At 41.1% G+C, this 23,743-nt stretch overlaps 1 protein-coding gene across 6 annotated transcripts in view; it reads right to left on the bottom strand.

Moving 5' to 3' along the window:
- Nucleotides 1–23,743, bottom strand: part of LOC110961144 (A-kinase anchor protein 13) — a 110,397-nt gene that overhangs the window by 4,067 nt on the left and 82,587 nt on the right. For 5 of the 6 annotated variants that reach the window (XM_051940936.1, XM_051940952.1, XM_051940940.1 and 2 more), the window contains 21 exons: nucleotides 22,560–22,719; nucleotides 20,319–20,386; nucleotides 20,149–20,215; nucleotides 19,517–19,667; nucleotides 19,181–19,293; nucleotides 18,943–19,089; nucleotides 18,054–18,310; nucleotides 17,461–17,586; nucleotides 16,992–17,109; nucleotides 13,808–14,056; nucleotides 13,586–13,662; nucleotides 11,883–12,064; nucleotides 10,749–10,831; nucleotides 10,438–10,626; nucleotides 7,644–7,790; nucleotides 6,077–6,150; nucleotides 5,115–5,159; nucleotides 3,435–3,485; nucleotides 2,892–3,164; nucleotides 1,897–2,076; nucleotides 1,142–1,421 (listed from right to left, as the gene is read on the bottom strand). In XM_051940936.1, the coding sequence (XP_051796896.1) occupies nucleotides 1,142–1,421; nucleotides 1,897–2,076; nucleotides 2,892–3,164; nucleotides 3,435–3,485; nucleotides 5,115–5,159; nucleotides 6,077–6,150; nucleotides 7,644–7,790; nucleotides 10,438–10,626; nucleotides 10,749–10,831; nucleotides 11,883–12,064; nucleotides 13,586–13,662; nucleotides 13,808–14,056; nucleotides 16,992–17,109; nucleotides 17,461–17,586; nucleotides 18,054–18,310; nucleotides 18,943–19,089; nucleotides 19,181–19,293; nucleotides 19,517–19,667; nucleotides 20,149–20,215; nucleotides 20,319–20,386; nucleotides 22,560–22,719 (3,037 nt within the window). The remainder of the gene's footprint in view (nucleotides 1–1,141; nucleotides 1,422–1,896; nucleotides 2,077–2,891; nucleotides 3,165–3,434; nucleotides 3,486–5,114; nucleotides 5,160–6,076; nucleotides 6,151–7,643; nucleotides 7,791–10,437; nucleotides 10,627–10,748; nucleotides 10,832–11,882; nucleotides 12,065–13,585; nucleotides 13,663–13,807; nucleotides 14,057–16,991; nucleotides 17,110–17,460; nucleotides 17,587–18,053; nucleotides 18,311–18,942; nucleotides 19,090–19,180; nucleotides 19,294–19,516; nucleotides 19,668–20,148; nucleotides 20,216–20,318; nucleotides 20,387–22,559; nucleotides 22,720–23,743) is intronic. The other variant, XM_051940946.1, reaches the window with a different exon arrangement.

The following is a 23,743-nucleotide window of genomic DNA, read 5'->3' as shown; positions in this document are numbered from 1 at the left end:
GAGCATGATGGTCATGGAGCCAGCACATTCAGATTTTGTCAGATTAAAAGAAATGAGGACATGTCTGGAAGAGGCTTAACAAATATCTATACCACTCAGATCTAAATTAAACCTGTTACATTTCTCTGTGGCTTCTTGCAGGATGAGCTCACAATTTTTCAGTGTCTCACAATAGTCAGGGCCCCGTATGAACACTGAAATGGGTTTCTGTTGCTGTAATCTTCCTGCGTGTGCATACTGGACCTCCTCGTGCTCTTCCAATGGCAGATGAAATCCACAGTCCTGATTTAGTGCAAAAATGTATTCCAGTGTCTGTCAGAAGCTTATATGAGGCTTCAGAAGTCTGATTTAGTTTAATCCAGAGGGCATCTCCAAAAATAACATTTAGTCTAAAGATCCCTCTGTTTCCAGTGTCTTCATACTGTGCAGTAGTGGAGGGATAGCGATAAAAAGAGGGAATTTTGTACTAAAATGGGATAACTTTGGAAAATTCCCCCTTTGATTATGTAACTCAGACATGTTGAAGTTTCATGTTAGCTTCAGATAAACCTTGGAGTATATTTTTATACAAAGAGAACAGCGAGTGTGGATTTTGTGCCACATCACTGACACTGAAAGCACAGGAGGAGCAGACTTGACTGAATTGTGAACCTAAGCCTAATTTAATACGATGGAATACTGATTTGATCATTGGTGGCTTAGCAGAAATAAATTATTTGCAAATGTTTAAACTTTCCTGAGTCAAACATAAACTCTCATAGGTAATAATGTCATAATAATAAAGTTCTTTTGTCACTCATCAAAGTCAGAGCGAACAGCATTTTTTTGGGCTGGTTGTTTGAAAATTTCCACTGGGAAACAGATGATCTACCCAGAATGCACTGCGACGCGAAACACAATGATAAACCTTGAAGCTTTGCACGCAAACAGCTATAGAGCTGAGGTATTCATTCTCCTCTTTTCATTATCCATCGAACCACACATCCACCCGTCACATCTTCTTTTCAATACTAACCAAACATCGTGTGTCTGATCTGAAGTGTCCTTGACAAAAACACTCAGCTCCAACTTGCTGACTCACTGTAAGACACTGAATAATTCAGCTAAATCCACGCAGCACCGCCTCTTCACCGTTCTCTACCTGCTGACTGTGCGCTCCCCCCTTTGCCCTTCTTCTTCTTCTTCTCCTTCCCGTCTTTGCTCTTGTTCTTGGCCAGCTGTAGGAGGCTCTTTGAGATCTGGTTGTTGGCTTCGCTGCCCTTGAGGTTAGTGGAGGATGAGGTGAAGGGATTGAGGCCTTTCCCTTTGGCCTTGGTCCGCTGGGGCTGCTGCCTGGGCAAGGAGGAGGAGAGCTCCAGCGGGTCCAGCTCCAGAGAGTGGGAGCTGCCGGGGAACTCATCAGACGTTGAAGAGGGAGTCCTCTGGAAGGAAACGAAAGAGAGTAGACAGATGAACAGCTGTTGTCTACATCTGCGAGTGAATATGTATGAAAGGTGCATATTTCGATGTTTGAATGTTATGAAATGATGAGCATAACTGCTTCTAAAAGAGTTCAATGCAAATGGAAAATGAAAAAAAATGTTTATGTGGATACAGAGATTTTGGCATTAAATCCTGGAAATCTACCCGTGCAGTTTGGAGTGTGATGCTGAAGCGTTTGCTAGTTAACACATTGCCAAGAGCTTTTAAAATTCCATTTTCAAGAAGACCCAGGTCCAAGCCTTTGCTTTAAGCATCCATAAACATCCACGCTGCTGAAGTGTCATTGAACGAGCTACTAAACTCCTCCCAGCTCAGTAAGTGTTCCCCTGCAGCTGAGGGAGTGACAGAAGTGGCAGTTTCCCTGCAGGGATCAGCAGATCATGTCATCAGAGTTTTTTCAACTTCCCTGCTTACCTCAGACACCCGGACCTCCTCCATCTTGTCGAGCTGTCGCTGCACAGCCTCCCTGTCCCTCTCCAGCTTCCTCTGGGCGTCTCTCAGCCTCTCCAGGTCTTTCTGGTACTCCTCCTTCCTGTTCTGCAGCTCCTGCTTCTCCTCCTCCAGCTCTCTGTGCTGCTTCAGCATCTCCTCCTCCTGCAGTAGTTGGGAGACACATGGATTGATTTATTGAAAAGACACAAGTTGAGAACATGAGACATGTTTTCAGGACTGGTAGAAATGCATCTTTTTATATTTAACTCTCTCTTAAAGCCAAAGAAACATAGAATTGTGGACTCTGCTGAGGCTGAGTAAATTATTCTGTGACTGCTAATACTTCTACTCAAGGAAACATTTACACGTGAGGAACTTTCAAGTTTCTGCAACCAATTAGTTGTACTCATACATTTAAAAGGAAATTCTGTATTTTGTACTCCACTACATGTATTTGCTAACTTTAGGTACTTGTTGCTTTGCAGATTCAGTTTAATTATCAGCCAATATTAGAAATGATAAGATGTAAAAGGTCAGATGTAAAATTCTGTCATTTACAGCAGCTCCTTCTCTTGTTGTTCAGTCCTTTACAAGTGAACAGCAAATACTAAACAAAAAAAGGGCTTGAGTTAGCTGACTTAGTAAGCTCAGGTTACCCTCATCCTCGTTTGTAACAGCTGACATGCATTTGTAGTTTTTATCTCAACAAAACTAAAGGCAGTTACAGAAATTTTAGGGTTCCAGTCAAAGCTATATTTTAAGAGATCCTGACATCACTAGAAAGCGCTACAGGAAACTCTGAATGTCTTGTACAATGTGACATTGTAATTTGTCAGGTAAAGCACTACACAAGGTGAGTTACTCCAGCATGAATCCATCCCACTATTGAGAAAAATGGCAGGGGTAACATTAAAATTACAGCTGTCTAGAAATATATTAATAAAAAACAGGCCTAGCAGAAGATGGTGCATAGCTACCTGTACGTGCACCAGAGCCTCTCTTTCAGTGAGATGATGTTCCCTGATCTCCCAATCCTTCTCCCTTCTCCTCTTCTCCTCAGCATGAGCTGCCTGTTGCCTCTGCAGGGATGCCAACTCCTGCCGGTGCTTCTCCAGGCTGCGCTGCTTCTCTTGCTCGATCAGCGAGCTGGGCCGTGAGGACGGCCGCGATAAAGACGTACAGGAGGAGGAGCGCTCGCTCAGGGCCTGCCGCTGGTCCTCTATGAAACTGTCCTGTTGGACTACCACCGCCTGGGACAGACAGAGACAGAGAGATTAGGTCGGACACCCCTCCTAGTGCTGTCATATTTGGCTCTTCAAAATATTATCTCTGTCTCTATGGCTGTGCCCACACTGCGCCACATATGGCGGGACTTCAGATTGTTTTCCTTCTTGTTTCACACATGAAGACAAATGTTCAAATTCACATTGACAGCAAAAGGCTTCACAGAGTTGCATCATCTCAATTCTGATTTGGAGGGCATGGACGGACTGCAATGTCCTGTATGGAAACCATCGTACCTGCAGAGTGCTGAGCAGGAGGTGCAGGTTGGAGACACTGTGGAGGACCTGCTGTTGGAGAAGAGAGAACATTAAGTGTCACCTAACCTCAAAACGTCCTGCTGTGTTCTTGTAAGAAGGGAGAAAAATCCACTGCACAGTGAAAACTGTTTGATGTTGCTGTGCTTATTGCTGCACTCCACTTTGCTTGTTAAAATTCACCATTAATGGTAAAAGTGCTTCATGTAATGTGAATTTACCACAGGACTTTAAGATAAACCAACACTGACTTGAGTTTAGAAAGATGTGAACTTTATTCCTTTCAAACACTGACACTGACCTTTTGTTTGCCACCAGTGTTTACTAGGACATAAAAGCGATCCAAATAATGTTACTGGGAACACCATAAAAATCTTTTATCACGCAGCACGTCTGGAGAAAGTGTCATGACATCACACAGAAATACAGTGAAAAAGTCTTTACAACAAACACAGAAAAATAAATGAGCAGCCTGCACAGCTGCAAGACTTCTACCTACGCCTTTTCAAAATGTATTTATTTATTGTACAGGAGGATGGATTGTCATGGTGTTTGGTAGGGATGTCCATGCTGCAATACTGGACTACTGGACTAGATTGGCACTACATTTTGTACAGATACAGCATTGTTGACCTCCTTAGGATGAATTGCAATTACATGGATCATTCTCAGATATTTTTCTGTAGCATTATGAGGTCAAGATGTAACATTTATACACTGCTTCACTTTCTGACAAAATACTTTATTTCCATCTGTCTCAGCGATTCATGTGCTTTGTGGCAATTAGCAAACATTAGCATGCTAAAATGCTAAACTCAAATGAAGCCCTTATCTGCCAAACAACTATCAGAATTAGTGTGCTAACTTACAAAAGCATGAGTTAAGTTAATACAGTCTCACATAGCTGCCAGTGTGGCTATTGTCTCATATGGACTGTTCACAATGTTCTTTAGAATATTTCTGTGACACAAAAGATGCAGTATGCAACTCTAGAGAAACCTGGTTGATGGTTAGCTAGTAATAACATCTAGACAGTTAGCATAATCCAGATTTACAGTCTGTCTCTATCTCCCCTGCCTCTGCTTTTGTCCTGTGCACAAACTTGCATAAGACATGCTGGGAAAATGTTGTTTGGATCGGTTTGAGCGCTTTCTTTGTTTCCATTTGCAGAGCCTGGGCTGTGTAAAAACTCCTTTGAGCAGTTTGAGCTAGGAATTTGAAGATGTATTCTGGGGACATACAAGACTTTCATTACTGTGTTAAGAAGGGGCACAATATGGGACCAATAGTAACTATCTTCTTCTCTCTCGGTAACTAATTCTGCTGCTGTGCTTGAGCTGCTTGAGATTCCTGCTCACTTTCATCATAATTTTAGTTTAAACGCTTGCTATTGCCTTCACTAAATGACTTCCTCCCTTTACAGTTTACTTCGTTTGCCACGTGTTTTGCTGTCAGTTGGAGCCGTTCTGTTTTTTATCGCTTGCTTTTAGTGTTGCATAATGCTACCGACATGCAATGGTTCCGCTGCATCATCTGTGGTTTTACTGCTGTTTCAGCTAATGAACTGACTAATGCTGAAAACAATGATGTTGACAAAGCGTTTTGACAGTTTCCATGTAAACAGGAGCTCTAATTGAGTTAGTGACAGGAAGTCAGTGTTACCTCACTGTTCCTCTTCAGCAGCAGCAGCAGGTTGGCGTTTCCTCCCTGCACACAAACGCAAACACACAGTAAGTAAGCTAGAACATGGTGATGCTCTCAGATGCTTACATCTACTAGTGGGTCTTTGTGTACTGCATGTGAACATCTGCATACTGTATAGATTGCTGACTGAATGTGATTAAAGCTGCACATGTGGGTGTGCTGCAAAATCTAATTCTATCCGGCTATGATTATGTATGAGTCGTGCAATAATACAGCATCCAGCTGCTTTTTTAAAAATTAAGATGAGTTGGACATCTCTAAAAATGAATCTTCCATTTACAAAGAAGAACACAAATGAACGTGAACACAATAGAAAATGGAATGGTTGAATTAACTGCATTGTGTTTTTAATGAGGACTCTGACTTGTGCACAGCTTCGTTCCTTTACTGCTGAACTCTCTTTGAACTTTGGCTCCATGCCCAGGATGAAATGTGAAGAAAAATCAAATGCTTCCCTTTTGTTTTGTTCAGAGAGCAGGATTTACAAGGAATGTCCTAGAGACTAGTTTGCTCAGGGAGAAAAAAGCTGCTTTTGTCAAACCACACATTACAGTAGCTTGGCTCTGCTAAAACATTCAATAAGTATTTATGTGCAGTCCAGCTGCTGGATATATGCAGGATAACTAACTACAAAGGCTAGCGTACAGTGCAGAGCTATAATAGCAGCACCTAAAGGCGGTCCATTCATTTTCATCCACTATTGAATTCTTACACAACTGATGGTCGCCATTAGCAACGGGACCTGGCAGGAAGAGTCAAGAGGCTAATTCACTGGAGGGAGAGAAGCATCTAAATTCATCTTAATAGTATTGTTAATGTTGGAGGACAAATACACCCCCACACATGCCCTCAGGTTCTGTGTGAGCCGTGGGGGCATAGCGGCTTCAGGGTTAAGAATAATTGGCTGCTGAGATACCGACCTTCTTTAAAACACTGTCGGACTCCGTTCTGCGCAGATCTCCTGCCATATCCTCGCTCTCGTCTCTGTCTCCACCTGACAAAAAGGGAAAACCACAAGAGAAAAGATGAATCAGTCAGCAAAGAATGCACAGTCGAGAACAGGTGTGCTGCAAAACTCTATGAGAACAGGAGCACAACACACAAATGATGATCTTACATGCTGAAACAATGCCTCACAGATAAAATAAATATGCATGCTTGGAGAACAAATTATTGTTTTATTTGATGTTATAGCTTTTTGGGTAAGTGAATGTGAAATAATGTTGTGATGATTAACAATGTATATCATTTTCAGCCCTGAGCTAGTAATACCAGCTCAACGCTCACCTCAAGGACTAAACTCCATCATGTTACCCTCTCTAAGTAACGGAATGGGGAAGACTGTAAAAATCCCTGGTGAAGAATTATTTCTGACAGGCCTTAGAGGCATTTTGTGTTTACTAGTAAAAAAAAAATGTGCATGCTAATTCTACTGAAAATTTCTGTTTATCACAAACAGACAAGATACAGATAATCTAGTGTGGGCCATGCTTTTCATACTAAGTGGTCTCTTTCTGTGGCCGTCATTTCTTCAATGCTAAAAGCCACTTGATAGTTTAAAATAGTCCCTTTTAAGGGAAAAAAAACATTAGGAAACAGTGGAAAGACCAGACTTCCAGATAAGATGGGAAATCTATTTTGAGATACACAAGCTTTCTGTCAGTCAGTACTCAGTGAGCTTTTCATCATTAGGTATCTATGAGGCTTACAATCAGCTGACTCATTGTCATGTGAGAAAACTGGTGCACAGGTTGAAGAATTTATTACATTTTGGTGCGTAAATTGCAGGGTAGGATATTGAACTTGGTGGAGAAACGTGCTCTTCAAGTGGCCTCCTGGTTGGCACTTTGATTTCTATTGCATTTGTATTTTCCCACTTACATAAATCCCTTTAAAGCCTAATGTTAAACTAAAATGCTAATGCAATTAAACTGATTCTAATATCACTGAGAAAGCCACACATTTCATCTACATCTACAGTTTTTCGAAAAATCATCATGCTGATAAAAGGTTTCATCGCTTTGCATCAGTTCTCCAGGTACTGCTAAGGATGTAGAGATCTGGAACTTTCATGGCTCAGTATCTGCCACACTTTCAGCTTGCAAGCCAGCAGTTCAGAGGTATCGCCCCAGGCCACATTTCCCCCAGGAAGCTTCAGCTCTGCTGTCCAAGCTCCCATCTAAAATGTTTTATCTAACGGCACTGAACAGGAGCATTGTGGGAAAGTGCTGAGTGTGGCACCTGCTGTTAAGGGACCACCAAAAATCTGTTTTAAGATGAAAAATGAAATATTTTACTTTTAACAGTGTGCTGGGCTTTCAGCAGTGTCAGTACACATTTGCAGTCCAGTCACTGAGTCAATGCAGTTATCTGGACAAGCAGGTGGGGGTTCAGTGTGTTTCACTGTTAAAGCCTGACCGCCTGACTGGATTGCAGAATCTTTCTGTGAAAAACGACATCGGCACACATCCACAGCAACAGACTTACTCTTACTGCTGTGCATCTGGTGACTGTCGAAGCCCCCAAAGGTTTCAGCCCGACGGGGCAAACACACCGGCCCTGCGCCTGCTCCCTCCTGGACGCTGGCCATCGCCCCTCCCAGACTGCCGTTCACCAGTGCCTGTAACGTCTCCACTGTCATGCACACACAAACAAACACACACAAGCAAACATCAATGTTGAGGTCAGTAAGTGAATTATCTCAGCTAACTGTGTTACAGTTCAGCTCTGCATGAATCCTAGCAGGCACTTCTGCTTTCAACCTGGTGCTGGCTCCTGTTGCTAAGCAACTATTGACAACCTGCTTGAACCAAAGGAGCTCTTTGGTTACTAAAAGTTTAACTATCTTTGCAGTCTGAAATTCATATAAACTCTGGAAAGATGGACACATTGCAAGAAGCATACGGTGCATATTATAGATGCAGCGCTGTGACCTTTCCAGTGAAAATCAGGAGAATCCAAGCTGCAGCTGGGGGATGCAAACTCACAATAAAACACAATAACCTCAGGAGGAGAATAACATTACTGCTGCCAATTCACATATCAAATAAGGACAATTATTGCTCCAGGCTTTAGGAGGAGGAGGTGAAAAAGATGTTCTGTAGAAGTGTAGCTAGACCTTGGCTGCTGGTTTCAAAAGTGAAAATCATTGCAGAAGTTCTTCTTCACACATCTATTCTGCATGAGAGCTGCCGACTATTCCTCTTTCCACTGTCACATAGTTACCAAACTGTAAACTGCAAAACAAATCCCTGGTATTTTTAACTAACTCCGTCTTTTTGTGGAGCAGTCTTTGCCTACAGATGTACTTAAAAATCAGAGTGAGCTGTACAAGGCTTCCTCATATAGCTCACAGCTCTGACCACTATAATAACTCCGCTCTTTCACATGGAAACACCTGCTGGTTGTTACAAGACAGGATTTTTATTGCTGTGCATATTTAAAACAACAGAAGATGATCAGAAAAGCAAATAAGCCAATGTTTTAACTACTAATTACATTTTTATTGAAACAATAATTATCACTATAACAAACCAAACGGTCCTGGAAACAAGTTAGGTTTTCCTTCAGAATATTTTTTGTAACACACAACCTTGAAAAACTTGAAATATGTGTGAAAGTTTTATTTTTCAGTCTTTCAAAAATATTTCCAGACCCAGTTGTTTAAATTTAAAGTCATCTTAATGGGCAGAGAATGCAGTGTGCGTCGCTGTCTTTCTCCACATTTCCTTTCTCTTTGTCACCATATACAGTAGCTCTCTCAGTTCACTTCTTAACTCATACTTCTTTCTTCTCAAGCACATTTGATGAACAGGGCTGCCAAGCAAACAGAACTGGAATAAAATCCCGAAACACTTCCTGACTGCTTTAATGTTTTTTACACACTTTTTTAAAACCATCCAAAAACACAAACACTCTCCTAAATGTCTGCGCTCTGAAGCTCTGTTGAGATTTAACTACCAAGCCAATTAGTTTTGAAACAGGGTATACTCCCATCTAAAGGATTTGAATGATTAAAGAGGCTTCTTAACATACAAATCAGACCAGTGTCATGCAGAATCAATTAGTAGTGTAGACCATCCAATTTCTGTTTTGGATCAAAGATTAGTGACCGTGTATCCCTCCAGATGGTTGCCAAAGTACAGCCTATTCACATGCAGACTCAAAATTGAGTGATAGGGGAAATTTATGCAAATTACATTGTAAACTGTAGATGAAGCTGGCTGAAACTGCCAACATGTGCCAGTAAAACTGTGTCCAGATGTAACTATTTCTGTACAAACAATAGGCCTTTTTCACAGAAACATTTTAACTTGCTGCACCATAAAAATCACAAGTCTAATTAATGATACATTCAGCTATATGGTATTGGTGCTTCAGCCCCGCTATTTTGCATTGTGGCTCGCTGGCAAAACTTAGAGGGACACTTAATATGGAACGGAGTCATCATTAATTTTATTTGCAACAGCTGAGGGCTTTTCTACTATGACAAGTCACACTGCCTCCTTTGAAAATCCTGTCATAGAAAAAAACCTGCTAAATCTGCTGTATTGATGGTGGTGGTGCTTTTAATACCAGCAATAGATTAGAACATAGATCCTCCATGTGGAGCATATTATGAATTGCTATGCACACTACTAACAGACAGTAGTCATGCTACCAGTGGTAACTACTGATGAATTTGCCAGAAAAAAAAAAGCAAACTGGTCTCTTGCTCAGGTACTGTTATCTGTAATTACTGCTGTAAACAATCAGGGAAGTTCAGGGAGTTGTCTCTATGTCAGTGGGTTTGCACAGTAGTAAATTATGTGTAATTTAAACAGTGCCAGTTTGAAAAATATCTAGAAAAAGTGGTTTAAGATGCACTTCTTGTTTACGTCGGGGCTGGGGGACATGAGGTTTGGTGTCAGCTGTAAAAATGTTGATCTAACATACTGCTACTTTATTTCATGCTTCTTTGTAAGAATAAGAATGAAAACATCACTTCATACCAACAATCTGTCTGCAACCACAGTAGGAACTTTACACAGTGCACGGGTGGTACAGCACGTGTGACATTTTTGCAAGCTGCAAAATTGACATTATGTAAATTGTTGTAAACTTGTGTTCATGTTTAATGTTTCAATCATAATGTACCATGATATATACAGATGGATACTGAGAAAAGGTGCTGTCTCCCTAACTCCAACTTCAGTCTATTCTGCATTATCACAAAGAACACTCAATGAATGCTAAATCTACAGCAATGCAACACTGTAACCCCTCTCTTTCTCTGTCTTACCTTCCTGCAGGGCATCTTTCATGATGGATGCCCCCCTGGGTGGTTCCAGGCTGCAGGCGGACCGAAAGAAAGGCTCGACCTGCCGGCAGGCCTCCTCGCCTGCGTTCAGGCCCTCCCACATCCCTCTGAAGAGTCGCACCTTCTCCTCCAGCAGAGACATGATCTCTGTATCCTTCTGCCGCAACAGATCTGACCGGCAGAGACAGACACACAGGAAGACATGCAGACAGTGAAGAAAGCATTCCGTGGTATTTGAAGCAAACGTATCTTTGCTTTGTTGCACACAAACACAACAAACAGGTTTCACTCACCTCTCATCTCTTTGGCTTTAGTCTCTAGTTGTCTCTTGTCATCTTCTGTCTCACTGGGAATCCCTTCATCCTCATCCTTCTCTCTGTCCAATCAAGGAATAAATAAACATATAATGTATTACATCTAGCAAATTATACTTGATTAAAGATCTGCGAACAACCATTACTTACAACAATTTAACTGATTAATCATTTACCTAATCAACAAAAAGTAAGTCATTCATCAGTCACAAATATCAAACATTTGTTGGTTGACGCTTTTGAAAATGGGAACATTTACTGCTTTGTCTCTATAAAGTGAGAATTGGGAGCCTTTGTATTGTACATCAGATGGAAAACAATCGATGTGAAAATGTCAGCTTGAGCTCGGGGATATTTTGAATTATGTTCACCAACTTCTGGCATTTTTCAGACATATAGACTTCTCCTAAAATAAAAAAGGATTAATGAAATAATGATCAGCCTCAGTCCTATCTACAAACAATCACTATGAGCAACATTACTACCAAAGGACAGCAGACAACATTGAGAGCATGTGATATTTTTCAGTGGGAAACACAGCAAGATCATCACTTTTGTTTTTATCTCTATTCCTGTCAATAGCTTGATCTCAATTTTGTGTTTTGACACAAGTCAGACAGGGAGGGAGCGAGACAGAGTACTAAATCTCTCTCCTTCCCGCTGGCTGCATTCGAATAATCCTCTGCTTATAGTGAGCTGCCCTTGAAGCCAATCCAGCATTAGACTGTCCCTGAGTACATCCCATCCCCAGGTAGAGTGCTGCTAATCCTCCTGACAGCACTGTGCTCGATCACAACTTCCCGTATATTAGTATCTAGAGAACTGGGCTGGGTCTAACACCTGGTTTACAACACAGATACACATAGGTGAACTGTAGGAGGCCAGCGCTGAGTGGAAAGCACCGCAAAGAGAGCGTTTGTTTGGCAGCAGATTTTACAGGTTACACAAAATGGGGAAGATTAGGTCAGAGTACAAGTTTGGATTAAAATGTTGAAGTAAAAATTTGAATTCAAAATGTTAAAATACCCATCTGCCAAAAAATACTAGCATATTTATCCACAAATGTATTCAAGGAGAAACACCGAAATGAACACGTTCATGAGGGACACTCACATGGACTGCATGGCTTCCTGTATTAGCTGCATCCAGGTGTTGCGTTCGTCCTTCGAGTTGGCCAGAACCTCCATCATCTCCGGCTTTTCTATGCCTGCGGTGATGAGGAAGAGGCCGCGCTCTTCGTTCGCGACCTCCCTGACAATCAGCTTCTGGAGGGAGATGACCGTGGAGCGCTGGTCCTACAGTGAGAAAGGGGTGAGGAAGAAGGGGAGGGTTTGACAGAGGCGACATGGGAGGAGAATGGAAAAAAAAAAAGATGACAGTGGGAGGGTTGAGAGGGAAGAAAGGGGGAGGAGAGAAGACATGGCGAGAGGATGCGAAAGGCAGGAAGAATGGTGGTTTGACAAAGAGAAGAAAAGGAGGGGTGGAGGAGCAGAAAAATAATAATGGGAGAAAAGGAAAGACAGAACCAAGTGCAGACATAAATGGATGGACAGAAGGAAGGCCAGTATGAAAAAGAAGGATTATAGAATGAGTGAGGAGAGGGGCGAGAGTATAAAGAAAAAAGAAGGGGACAAGCTGAGATTCAGCTTCAATGTTACTGTCACATCAGTCAGCTGATTTGAAGAACCTCGGCTAACTCTGCGTCGTTCAGGCTGCCAACACTATGAAGCACATGGTGGGACACTAACACCACAAACCGCTTTTCATTTCTGCTCTGTCCAGTAAAACTCTAAAGTTGTAACCACATTCCAGTGTTTTTCTTGCAACCACTTGTTGGTATAAGAAAAAGTAAAGTTTTTTTTTTTTTTAAGTTTGTCTTGCTGGTGTGACTACACTGTAAACAACTGGAACAAAATCTAAAGCCTCTGTTCTGAAGTTCAAATTAAATCAACTGGGTATCTTGTAAGAGTGTTTTTCTGGTCTGAAGTGTTTGCTTTTACCTCCACTCAGCTGCAGCTCAGTGAGGAAAGACTACTTGTGGAAACAGAATGGTTGAATTTGTACTAAAAACAGCTTCGTGTCCAGAATAAAGAGGACAGAATTACTGCAGAGACCAAGCATTCTTGCATATAATAGATGAGTGTTGTTACAGTCCAAATCTGTCCATCGAATTGATGGATTGATCTCTTTCCTAAAATCCATTATCATTTTAACTTTACAAGAATATATTCTCTCTCTTGTCCAGGTAATGGTGATCTATGACCTTGCTGCTTCTATCTGTGTGTACCATTGGTGATCTACAGAAGTGAGGCATATTCTCCCCAGAACACAAGCCTGTTCACACCGACTTAGAACCACGTTATTCCCCTTTTCAGTGTCAACAGCCCCAACTCAAACATGCCAGACCTTTTTTTCACTGATGGATGTGATTATTATGCCACAGGCCTTCCACTGTTTTCATTCCCTCTAATGTGAGTGTGCGACTGTGAGAGAGTGTGCCATATCATCAAACTGTGAGTCCTGTAAACACGGAAAAAACGACTCAAATCTATATGATTTATCACAGCTGGGTTAGAAGCCCAGGGCCAGATGTGCTTTATTAGGTGCAGCTAGTGTGTTAGCTAGAAGCAGGGATTATTGCATTATTGCACAATGGGAAAGCCAAGAAGGCCAGCTAAAACTAACAGCAGCAACAGTAGGATAGGAAAATATGACAACATCATCTCTGGTAGCGCTATTAAGATGCTATGTGAGGAAAGGAAAACGAGACAGAGTTAAGAAAGACAGAAAGAGACGGAGAAATGACAGAAACCTACCAGCATGGCATACACATATTTCTGGTCTTTTTCTTGGAGGAAGACAAAGACATCCGACAGGAGCAGAGCATGGACCTCTGGAAAACCCACAGAAGAAAGAGTTGTTTCGATAAGTGAAAAGTTCAAACACATAAACATATTTCCACATTTTATACATTTGCAAAAAAATAAATAAAAAATAGAATTTGTTAGCCAGTAGAACAATAGTAAACATTTCCTCACCCTTTAGTCTACCCTGCATGTTCTTCAGCTGCAGCGCTCCATCATGGATCAGCCTCCTCCTCAGCAGGTCCTCCCTGGCAAAAATCTGACCACTCTTCATCATCATGATGGATTTACTGTCCATGCGGCTGTGGAATTCCTTCAAACGCCGTCTTTTTTCATGCTCGTTCACCTTGCTATCAACCGCTGCGATCACCTCCTTCATGAGCCGAACCGCCTCGGTCAGGTCATCGTAGTCTTCCTCGTTCTCTGTAGTGGACATAGAGAGGGCAGGAGGGCGACGGTGTAGCTCAGGTTTCATTTCACCACTTAACCTTGTACCATATTATTAGTGGATTAAGATTTTAAACCAGCAAGGGCACAAATGCAGGCAAATTATATTTGAGAAAGTCCATTTGGTAATTTAGCGGCTCCAGACGAACACACTAAAACCTGCTGGGTAAAGTGGCACAGCTGAGCAGGTGTTTTTGCACAGCAGAGGATGAAGTGACATTTCGGTTCTCATTCTGGCATTTAACTGTGCCTGGATTTCCACTCGCTTGCAGAGAGCGCTGAAAGCTTTCTTATGGCTTTAGTTAATGAGTGGGCACACATATTTCTATAAAGTCACCTACACCTCATCCATGGTACTGAGTTTTGTTTCTTTCATCTCTTGCATTATTCTTATTCTGGTGTAATTTAAAATAAAAAATACAACTTAATGGAGCTGAGATGACGCTGTGCCAAAACTGCACTTACACATGCGGCCCTCACATTTTGGATATTTGTGTTCCTTGCCTACATTTCTCCTTCTCCAGAAAGAGAGATGAGTTCTTTGTGAACTTTCCTTCAGCAAGACTACTGTATCTCAAAGCTATATTGCACTTATCTTTCCTGCCAGTTAATCTGCATGCAACATCAACTCACAGTTTCTGCTCTGTAGGTTAATTACAGCAGATATACAGTACAGTACATCTGATTTCATAACCAAAATTATCTACCATTTTTCTGAAAATGCCATTCAATATGTCCATGTATGTCGAGTGTGAACAAGCCTAAAGAATGCACACTGATGATTAGATGATGCTCTCGCACTAAGCTGATATCCACTTTGGCAGGTGCTGCACTTACTCTCACTGAAAGATGACTGATATAAGGACCCCACTGGACCCAGAGTGAGAAACTGACTGAGGAAACAATACCTTAGAACAATGCAGAAAGTGCAGGTCCTTATATACCACCGTCAATAATTCGACATTTTGGCGAATTTGCTTATTTGCCTTCTCATTGTTTATGCTAAGCCTAGCTAACCAGCTTGTAACTGTAGCCTTACATATACTGGACAGACATCAGAGTCTTCCTCTATGACCCTCAGTAGGAGTGTCTTTTCCAAAGTTGGAACTATTCAATCTATTCCTTTAATTTTTGTCTAACTGAAGTGTAATCCTGTACACGCAGATGAGCATGTGGTTCATATGGATATCCACTGGAACCTGCACATTTAAAGGCTATCATTCACCTATCAGTGGCTGAGTCATTGCGACATGACTTAAAATGAATTGCTTACTGTCCCATTGTTTGTGTTTATTGTTCTCTGATTTCATATTTGTTTCTCACTGCTGTCCTTTTTGCTCTCTGCTCTCCTCTAACCCCAACTATCAAGGCAGATGGATGCCCTCCCTGACCCTGCTTCAGCCAGAGGTTTCTTCCTGTGAAAAAGGCGTTTTTGTTCTTCTCGCTGTCACCAAGTGCTGCTCAAAGGTAATAGTTGGATTCCCTCTATCATGTAATATTGTAAGGTCTGGATAGTACTATGTGACGTTCCCTGAGAAGACTCATGTTGGGAACTGGCACAATATCAGTATTGAGTGGCCTCCAGGTCTGCACACTGAGGGAAAATCAGGTGTCGATATGTCTCTGATATACATGTTTGTTCTTGAGTTTTGGACACAATATTTAGCATTTTGCACAAAATTGACACATTTTCCTGCTGTGACTGTTGTACTTCAGTGCTTCTACGTATCAAAATACCATCTCTAACTGTGAGTGTACTGTGTTATTTCCTCTCAGTATATGTCAGAGTTGGCAGGAGAGACTCTTCCTAAAGCACCTTGGGGATTAAGTCAGAGCTCCCCCATCCCACATAGAACTATAAACAGGCTTTGGGGAAGGATTAGAGAGAATGTAGACAGTGGGAGGCCAGCTGACGAGCTGCTTTAAATCAGATATAAATATGGTGTGAAATATTTCAGCTCCTCGAATTCTGCTTGATCTATTATCCTTAAAACAGCCATCCAAAACATGTCTCATTTTTCTTAAAATATATGAAACCATGTGTGAAAAATTCCTAAAACAAGTGCCACAGTTTGGGTTGTTTTTCAGTGTACGACAAGAGCTGTACTCTTACAAGAAAAAATAGCAATAATTAGGTATTTTAAGATCATTTTGTCTTTTCTCAGGATCAAAATGCAGTCACAAATATTAATGTAAATAATACTTTCAAATAAATATAATTTATAGAAAAATATGTAGAGATTTTTCAATTTCTTTCTACAAGTTTGGAAATGCTATTTCACATGAACAATTAACTCCAGGTGATTGAAGCCTGACAATGCTTCAACGTAAGTTGGCCTTTACACTTTTTATGAATTTGACATTCAGCAAATGGGCCAATGGGGTGAAACTTATACATCTCATCAACACCTAAAACTTTACTTTGCTAAAGAGAACTGTCTTACTAAAAGTTTAGCCGTGGTTTGAACTGCAAAGCAGCTCACTCCTCTCACAATCTATATGCTGACACCATTTTCTGTGTACTAATGCAATGATTGGCCTTAATCTGTCTTTTTTCTGTCACTTGTTTATGAAACAATCCCATCGATGCAACAATAACTAAGGCACCCCAGGAAAGAACAAAATCTAAATACACAATGTGATATTTTTCTTTACTGACTTTAAATCTATGACTTTAAATGCACTCCCTTGCGCTGCATAGAGGGAGGAAATATAATACAGTACACTGTACACTAGTATACTAACCCAAACCCTACTCATACACTTCAAGGGCAGAAAGCCCTGCATTTGGCCTGCAAATATCAATCTGTTTTCATTCAGGATCTTCCTCCTTCCATTTCCCCAATGCTAATGGTTATGCATACACAAAAAACATGGATGACTAGTGAGAAGAGGTCAACATGAAACTAACCTTTTGTGTGTTGCAGCATTCTTTGAATCAGCACAGGGTACTTTGTTATCCTCTGGGTCACAAGCAGGATGCATTCTGGGATACCAAGCCTCCGCACAATGCTGCTACTCATCTTTTTCTGAAACAATAAACAAAAGGTACTTTAGTGAAACATGCCCACACAACAGGTGGCAGGGTTTCACATAATCCAAGGAGAAACCTTAAATTAATTATAGAACAATAAAGCAGTAATGAATGCAACATGGAACAAGATCAGGCCTTGTGCTTAACACTACAGCAAGTAGTGTCTAAAGGAGAAAACAACGTTTGTTAGAACCCTATTCAACCAAAACAAGCATGTCTGGAAAAGCAGACATCCTCTACAATAATTCAGCAAAAAAACAAAGCATGAAAACAGACTTCCCCAGAAAGTACCACTGCTTCTTGGCAGATACTTGATAAATATGCAAAAGAAAAGGCTCACACTAACTTTGATAAAGGCTTTGAAGCGTTTGTCTTTGGTCAGGAGGTCCTTATAGAAGTTGACAGCTTCGTTGTGGCGGCTGCAGAATCTTCCATAAACCCTCTTCATACTTTCACCGTTGGATCCTGAGAACTAGAACAGGATTTGACAGACATGAATACACAAAGCAAACACTGTACAGCATAGCAAAGAGAGTTAAAAAGCTGTAATGTTGTATGTGGTCGGGGTCTAATTTTAAAGTTTTAGAACTTTAAGAGTGAGCTGAGAGAAATGTTTTGGATCTGTAGACACTACTTGGTGCAATATTTAGTTCACAAAGTGTAACTTCACATAAAACGTGTATTTATGCGGCAAATATAAAGGTTAGCATTAGGATTAAAATCCCTGACAGTATAATACTTTACCTCCCTATAACTTAGAAAAAGTGTAGATAATGGAATGTTTCTTATGTATGTAATATTTCAGACAAATGTTTTTTTTACATGAAATGTACATATTACCTTTCATATTTCCACACAAATAATTTGTGTTAAATCTCCTGCAAACTTTTTTTTTAATCATTTAAAAATTAGGACCAAATCACTACTTCCTCTACTGACCTGGCTGACCAGGATGTCTCCAATCCTGCTGATGATGAATCCTCCGTCTAAGACACCCCCCTCAAGCTGGCTCTCCCTCTTTCTCTCCAGGAGGCGCAGGAGGTGCTGCGTGTGGAGATCCAGGAGTTCATCCAGAGCAGGGAACAGCTTCTCCACTGTCTGCGGCTCCATTTGCACCTCCTTCTGCAGGCCTTTGCTGTACACTTCTGACATGATACGCAACGTCCGGATGTGATGCATCTCTGTCTGCATCAGCTCTGCAGGACATAAAAGAAAGTGTTACCTTTTCAAAACGATCACATAAGCTGCAGTTTCTATATCCTTCACACACCAAAGAATCCACATATTCTGTGTCACAGTTCTACAAAGTTTTATGAATTCATTATTTTGCATGTCAATGCAGAGTTTATATAAAGGAGAAGGCTTTCAGAATATTGTCAATGAGATTTCTTGCAAGTAGATTCAAATCAAAAGCAAGAGGGATCTCAGGGACTTGCACAGTAAGCAGAATGTATCAATGCATACTTAAATTAGGCAAATTAAGCAAACCCTCAACAGACCATTGAGATGCAATTGAAGCAAATTCAAGAGAAAGTCATCAAGGCTTTTATACTACCAACCTGGGTATTAAAGGCATTAATTCCATGCTTCTAGGCATTTTTTGTGCTTAAAATGACCATAGTCTACTAAAACTAAATGCTCCCTTTCTAGTTGACATTAAAGGAGAAGAAAACCAAGCAGAGACTAACCTTGATTAAAAAAGAAAGGTCATGTGCATTTAAAGACCTCGTGTCTTTCTTCATTTTTCAATTAACATTCTAGCATCAAGTCAAGCACATATTATGTTAAGTCAAAGTCGCTGCATTAGGTGCACGGTAATCAGACGTACCATAGATGACATCTTGCCTCTTTACCAGCTCTTTGTTCAGCTGCTGCAGGCACTGCTGCTCCACACCTAAACTCCACGAGTCGGCCTCCAGCTCTTTCGAATCTGCCTCAAACTCTCCCATCAGCTGCCCGTCCATCATCTCTGTTCCTGAACCAACAACACCGTTTACATTGACATCATTATCAAAATATTATTCTGTTGTTTTTTTTAAGTTGACTTTCTGTGAGTGTGTACTGACCTTCATCAGTGAGTGATTCCATGGATTCTGTAACTTGGTTGGTTCTGTTGAGGGAGTCGGTGGACTGAGAGAGATACCGCAGGCCTTTAATGGGCATCTCATCAAACACCGGGCTGCATGGAGAAATAATAATAATGCAGCTGTCAAATACAGTGTTCAAAAAAATCAGAGAAGGCAAATAAAGACAACACCAAACAATTAAAAATGGCTTCAATACAAAGGTCAAACAGCAACAGAAAGATTTTGTGTCATTTAAATGGAAATGTGAATGCCTGAGGCTCGACGTGCCGCTTCACATGCACACACAAAAACAAACACACACACACTGCCGCTCACCCAGCGATGTTGCTTATTGACAGACTCTTTGAGAGGTTGTTTCCATGGAAAGTCATAATGCTGGTATGTCTCCGTGATGATGACATTATCAGGGATGAAGGGTCTTCAGGTGACAAGATGGCCGACCAGGGACGTTCCCTCGTCCCACCAGCTGGACCAGAGACAATTTATATTACAGTTTATAATAGAGCTGCAACCTGCACCCCTTTAAACAACCACAGTGGATCCTCTTTGAAGAACTCTTGTAAACCCCCATCTCCATAATAATCATTTTGCAAGAAAAAAAGATAACTTTTATAGTTTGTTGATTAAACAACTGACATTACGGGTTTTGAAAAACTCTGAGCGTAGGCTAGAGGACTTGTTGAGTCCTTCATATCCTGAGTACTGATGAATTTTCTTGAGAGTAACCTTGCAAAAAAAAAAATCCTGGATCTAAAAACAGCCCCACAACAATTCTTTGTTATCATAGTGCATCACAGTGAACATACAGGAACCACTCTTCTTGCTAATTTTGCTGGAAATAAGGATTAAAACAGAAAATGAAAATCAATATGTCCTTCTATTAGAGTTTTGTCAATAAATCTAAAAATAATTGCTGGCCATGATGATTAGTTTGGTTCGACACTCACATTTGTTCCTCATTGTGACTGTAGGAAAAGAGCTTGAATCTGGAACTGCAAACTGCTGTTTGGGCAACTAAATAGAGAATAAAAACATAAGTGAAAAGAAAATCGATATTAGCTGCAGGACAACACAATACTACAGAATCAGTGGTGGAGTAACGTGAGGGAAGTTGTACCTTCATCTTCACCTTGGCACAAACAGGCAGACTGTCCCTGCAGCCCTTGTGGACGGAAGCATTGCAGTCTGAAAAGAAAAGCAGCTGTGAATACTATGAGCCTGGTGAGGGTGGTGGTGGTGGTGGGGCCAGTGAGGGTGTGCGGAAAGGTGGGGGCTAGAATTTGTGACTGGTTTTCATAGCCAGCCAGGAAACTCCACCAGCCCGCTAATGAAAGCCAGACTGGAGCAGAGCATGTGATGCAATCGGAGGGTAATACTGCTCATGGACGAAGGGGAAAAAAACAGATAGGCTGTGGAATGACACACACACACACACACACACACACACACACACACACACACACACACACACACACACACACACACACACACACACACACACACACACACACACACACACACACACACACACACACACACACACACATAACCACTGAACTGCATGGGAAAATTTCAATTATGTAAACATTCCCAAATCACTATTTAGGAACAAAGTCCTCATTCTAGATCAATGAAATAAGATCTATTCTGTAATCTGATCTCATTCAAAGAAGGCCTCAAATTATCCTGGTTCCCTTTAGAACCAGCCATGCAGCGTTCATATTTAATACTGCCATTTGTGTACATAGTTGTAGAAAAAAAACAACACAACTGCTGTTGTTAATCAGGAAGTGCTTGACAACAAGAGGAAGAACTGTTTCTGATCGTGTCAAAATCTAGCTCTGTAACAAGGCTGCACCAAGTTTCCACTAATTTTCACACCAGAATGTTCCAGCACACAGAATTATATTTGACAGACATGTTGCACAAGTGAAACTCACAATCCTACTATCAGACCTTGTCGAACCTTTTTAGCATGCATACATTTCCGATCTTAGGATTACATGAGGAGACTTGCGGTCTCAGTTAAGGTGACAAAATAATGCTGTGTAACCCAACAAGTGTAGAAAGGCAGCGATGCTGTCACAATTAGAGGTTAAAAAAGTCTCTCTATCTATTGCCCAAAAATAGTCTCCTGTGTTACTGGGGAAAAAAAATGTTGGTGGAAAAAAATGTGATATATCTAATTATGACCTGCACAGTAAAACTATCCAAAACTCCTGCACTGTTTTCTCCCTTTCCCTCTTCTATTCTTCATGGTTTTATTGGGAACTCTACTGCTTTATGTGGATGTCCATTAATTCCAGCTAATCTTAGACAAAGGACCACTGTATTGGTGTGCTGAATGGACACCAGCCAGACATCTGCAAGTACAAACCTCCACAACACACCCTCTCAACTGTCAGTGGTTTTAATGATCTGAACCAGAACGACTGAACACAACAAAAGCTGTTTTCACCAGTCTGGAGTATCTGAGGCATATTGTGACCATTGAGACGATCGCTGTGATCCATCGCAGAGCTGGTTTCTCCTTTTTAGGCTTTATCTGGGGTTGTGCCAAAGACTTGTGCAATAAACTACATCCTCTTTAGGGCTGCTCCTCCAGTGGAAAAACAATGCAGAAGCTGTGTTGTTGTCTGTACTGAAAGTCTGACTTGGGTGCATTAGAAATAGCCCTTTGGGGAGTTTCACTATTCACACAAAATCATGAAGCTGGTTCAGACAAGTAGGCCAATCCAGCCAGACAGCTAACTGCCAATAAGGAGGACACAGAGTACAGTGACGGGTCTGTTTTGACAAGGCAACACCCTGACTACACAAAGCTATTTATACAAAACATTCAGGCTTTCAGGTAGCTAAATCTTTGCTTATATCAAGGGCATTGACAGGCCTGTATTTTGAAATCTGATCAAATGCAAAGCAAATAAATAAATGATACTTTTCTATAAATGTAACGTTTTAAATACATATGTGACCATAGATGTAACCTGCCTGGTCCATGGTCATTCACGGGACCTTTATAGGGGATTGACATGACCTGCTGGACAGCTGTATGACTCATGGATGATCATGGATGCCCCTGAGGACATTTTCATTTCCACTATAGCCTTCTCTATCTGCTCTCTGTATGTTCAGTGTTGTGTGTTTCTGAAAGCGCAGCTTTGCATGTTATCAGATTAGTAATGACACTATAATGAGATGAATTCTGTTAATAAAGGCTCACAGCACTAATTGGGCTTCAATTTGACTTAAACCAACAGGAGTTCTGATCATTAACAAATAGCCAAAAAAAAAAAAAGACTGGAGCAAAAGATCACTGCAAGAAATAAAAAAGAAAAGAGCAGACAGAGGTACTTACATGTGCAATAGAAAGCTTCCTTGTTGTTAAAAGACTTATTGCACTGGGAGCACTGGGCAGCCTGATTTGAGCTGACTGGTGCAAAAAGATGACCGTTCACAGTCTTCTTGTCCTTCTCCTTGCCTTCCTTGTCTTTCTCCTTTTTCTCTCGCTCCTTTTCCTGCACAAGTGGAATTACAACAGTTGAGAACATAACCCAGGCATGAATTTTGCTTCAATAATTACTTCAACTTTTTTCATCATCCAATTAGAGGTTTAGAAAAGAATAAGATTTCCAGTGAATCCAGGATACGTGTGGAGCAGACTAACATACCCGACACTGACAAAATGTTTCAACATTTGGCCAGTTGCTAATGTTAAATATCCAATCTAAACCCTGCAGAGCAGCATTATTACTCGGATGTACTACACAGCAGGGGGTTTGCATATTAAGTGATGCATTATTTATGCTGACAACAAACTGTCTCATTAAGGGACTCTTTTAAATGAAGAGTGTTTTTGTTTTAGACAGTTGTTTCTGGTTTGTCTCATTTAAAGACAGTGGGATGTTTCAGCCAAGACGCTGATAATTTGCTATTTTTAAACATTTGTAATGCTTCAGATGACTGTAAGTATTACAAACAGTAACCATTTCTACTGTGGCATGACACATTGTTATAATACACATTGTGCTGTTTCCTCCGCTACTGTCAAGCTCTTATTCAGACCCTCTTATGATGGCACTCTTCTACAGGATACACGACTACTGATGGAGACACACTGTCTGGGAATCAAATCTTTGACCTTTCCAAAACAGGGCTGTCTTTCTGATGCCTCTGCATTAATGGACGAGGTCATCCTCAGATGTTGGTCATCTCTGTACACTGAGCTGAATCACAATCCCATAAAGTGATGCAAAGAAGAACAGAGCACTTATTCTCTTGGATTTACATCACAGAGCCTCCACCCAAACCCAGAGGAAATGGGAAAATGGAGTTTTCCAGTACGTTTTAATGGCCAGCCCTGGGCCTCTTGGTTTGAGAGGACCACAAAGCTCTGACACACCAGAGCACATTTTGTTCAGTTGTTTCAAGATACCGAAACGCTGACTGGACCACAGTGTGTTTTCTAGCCATTACAACACATAGGCATTACAACACACAGCATTCGTTCTCGACACCAACGTCTGACCAATGATCAAACAG

The sequence above is a fragment of the Acanthochromis polyacanthus genome, chromosome 2, assembly GCF_021347895.1.
Source record: "Acanthochromis polyacanthus isolate Apoly-LR-REF ecotype Palm Island chromosome 2, KAUST_Apoly_ChrSc, whole genome shotgun sequence".
Classification (NCBI taxonomy): Eukaryota; Metazoa; Chordata; class Actinopteri; family Pomacentridae; genus Acanthochromis; species Acanthochromis polyacanthus.
The sequence above is the reverse complement of the archived record's forward strand: the minus strand, read 5'-3'. Positions and strand labels throughout refer to the sequence as shown.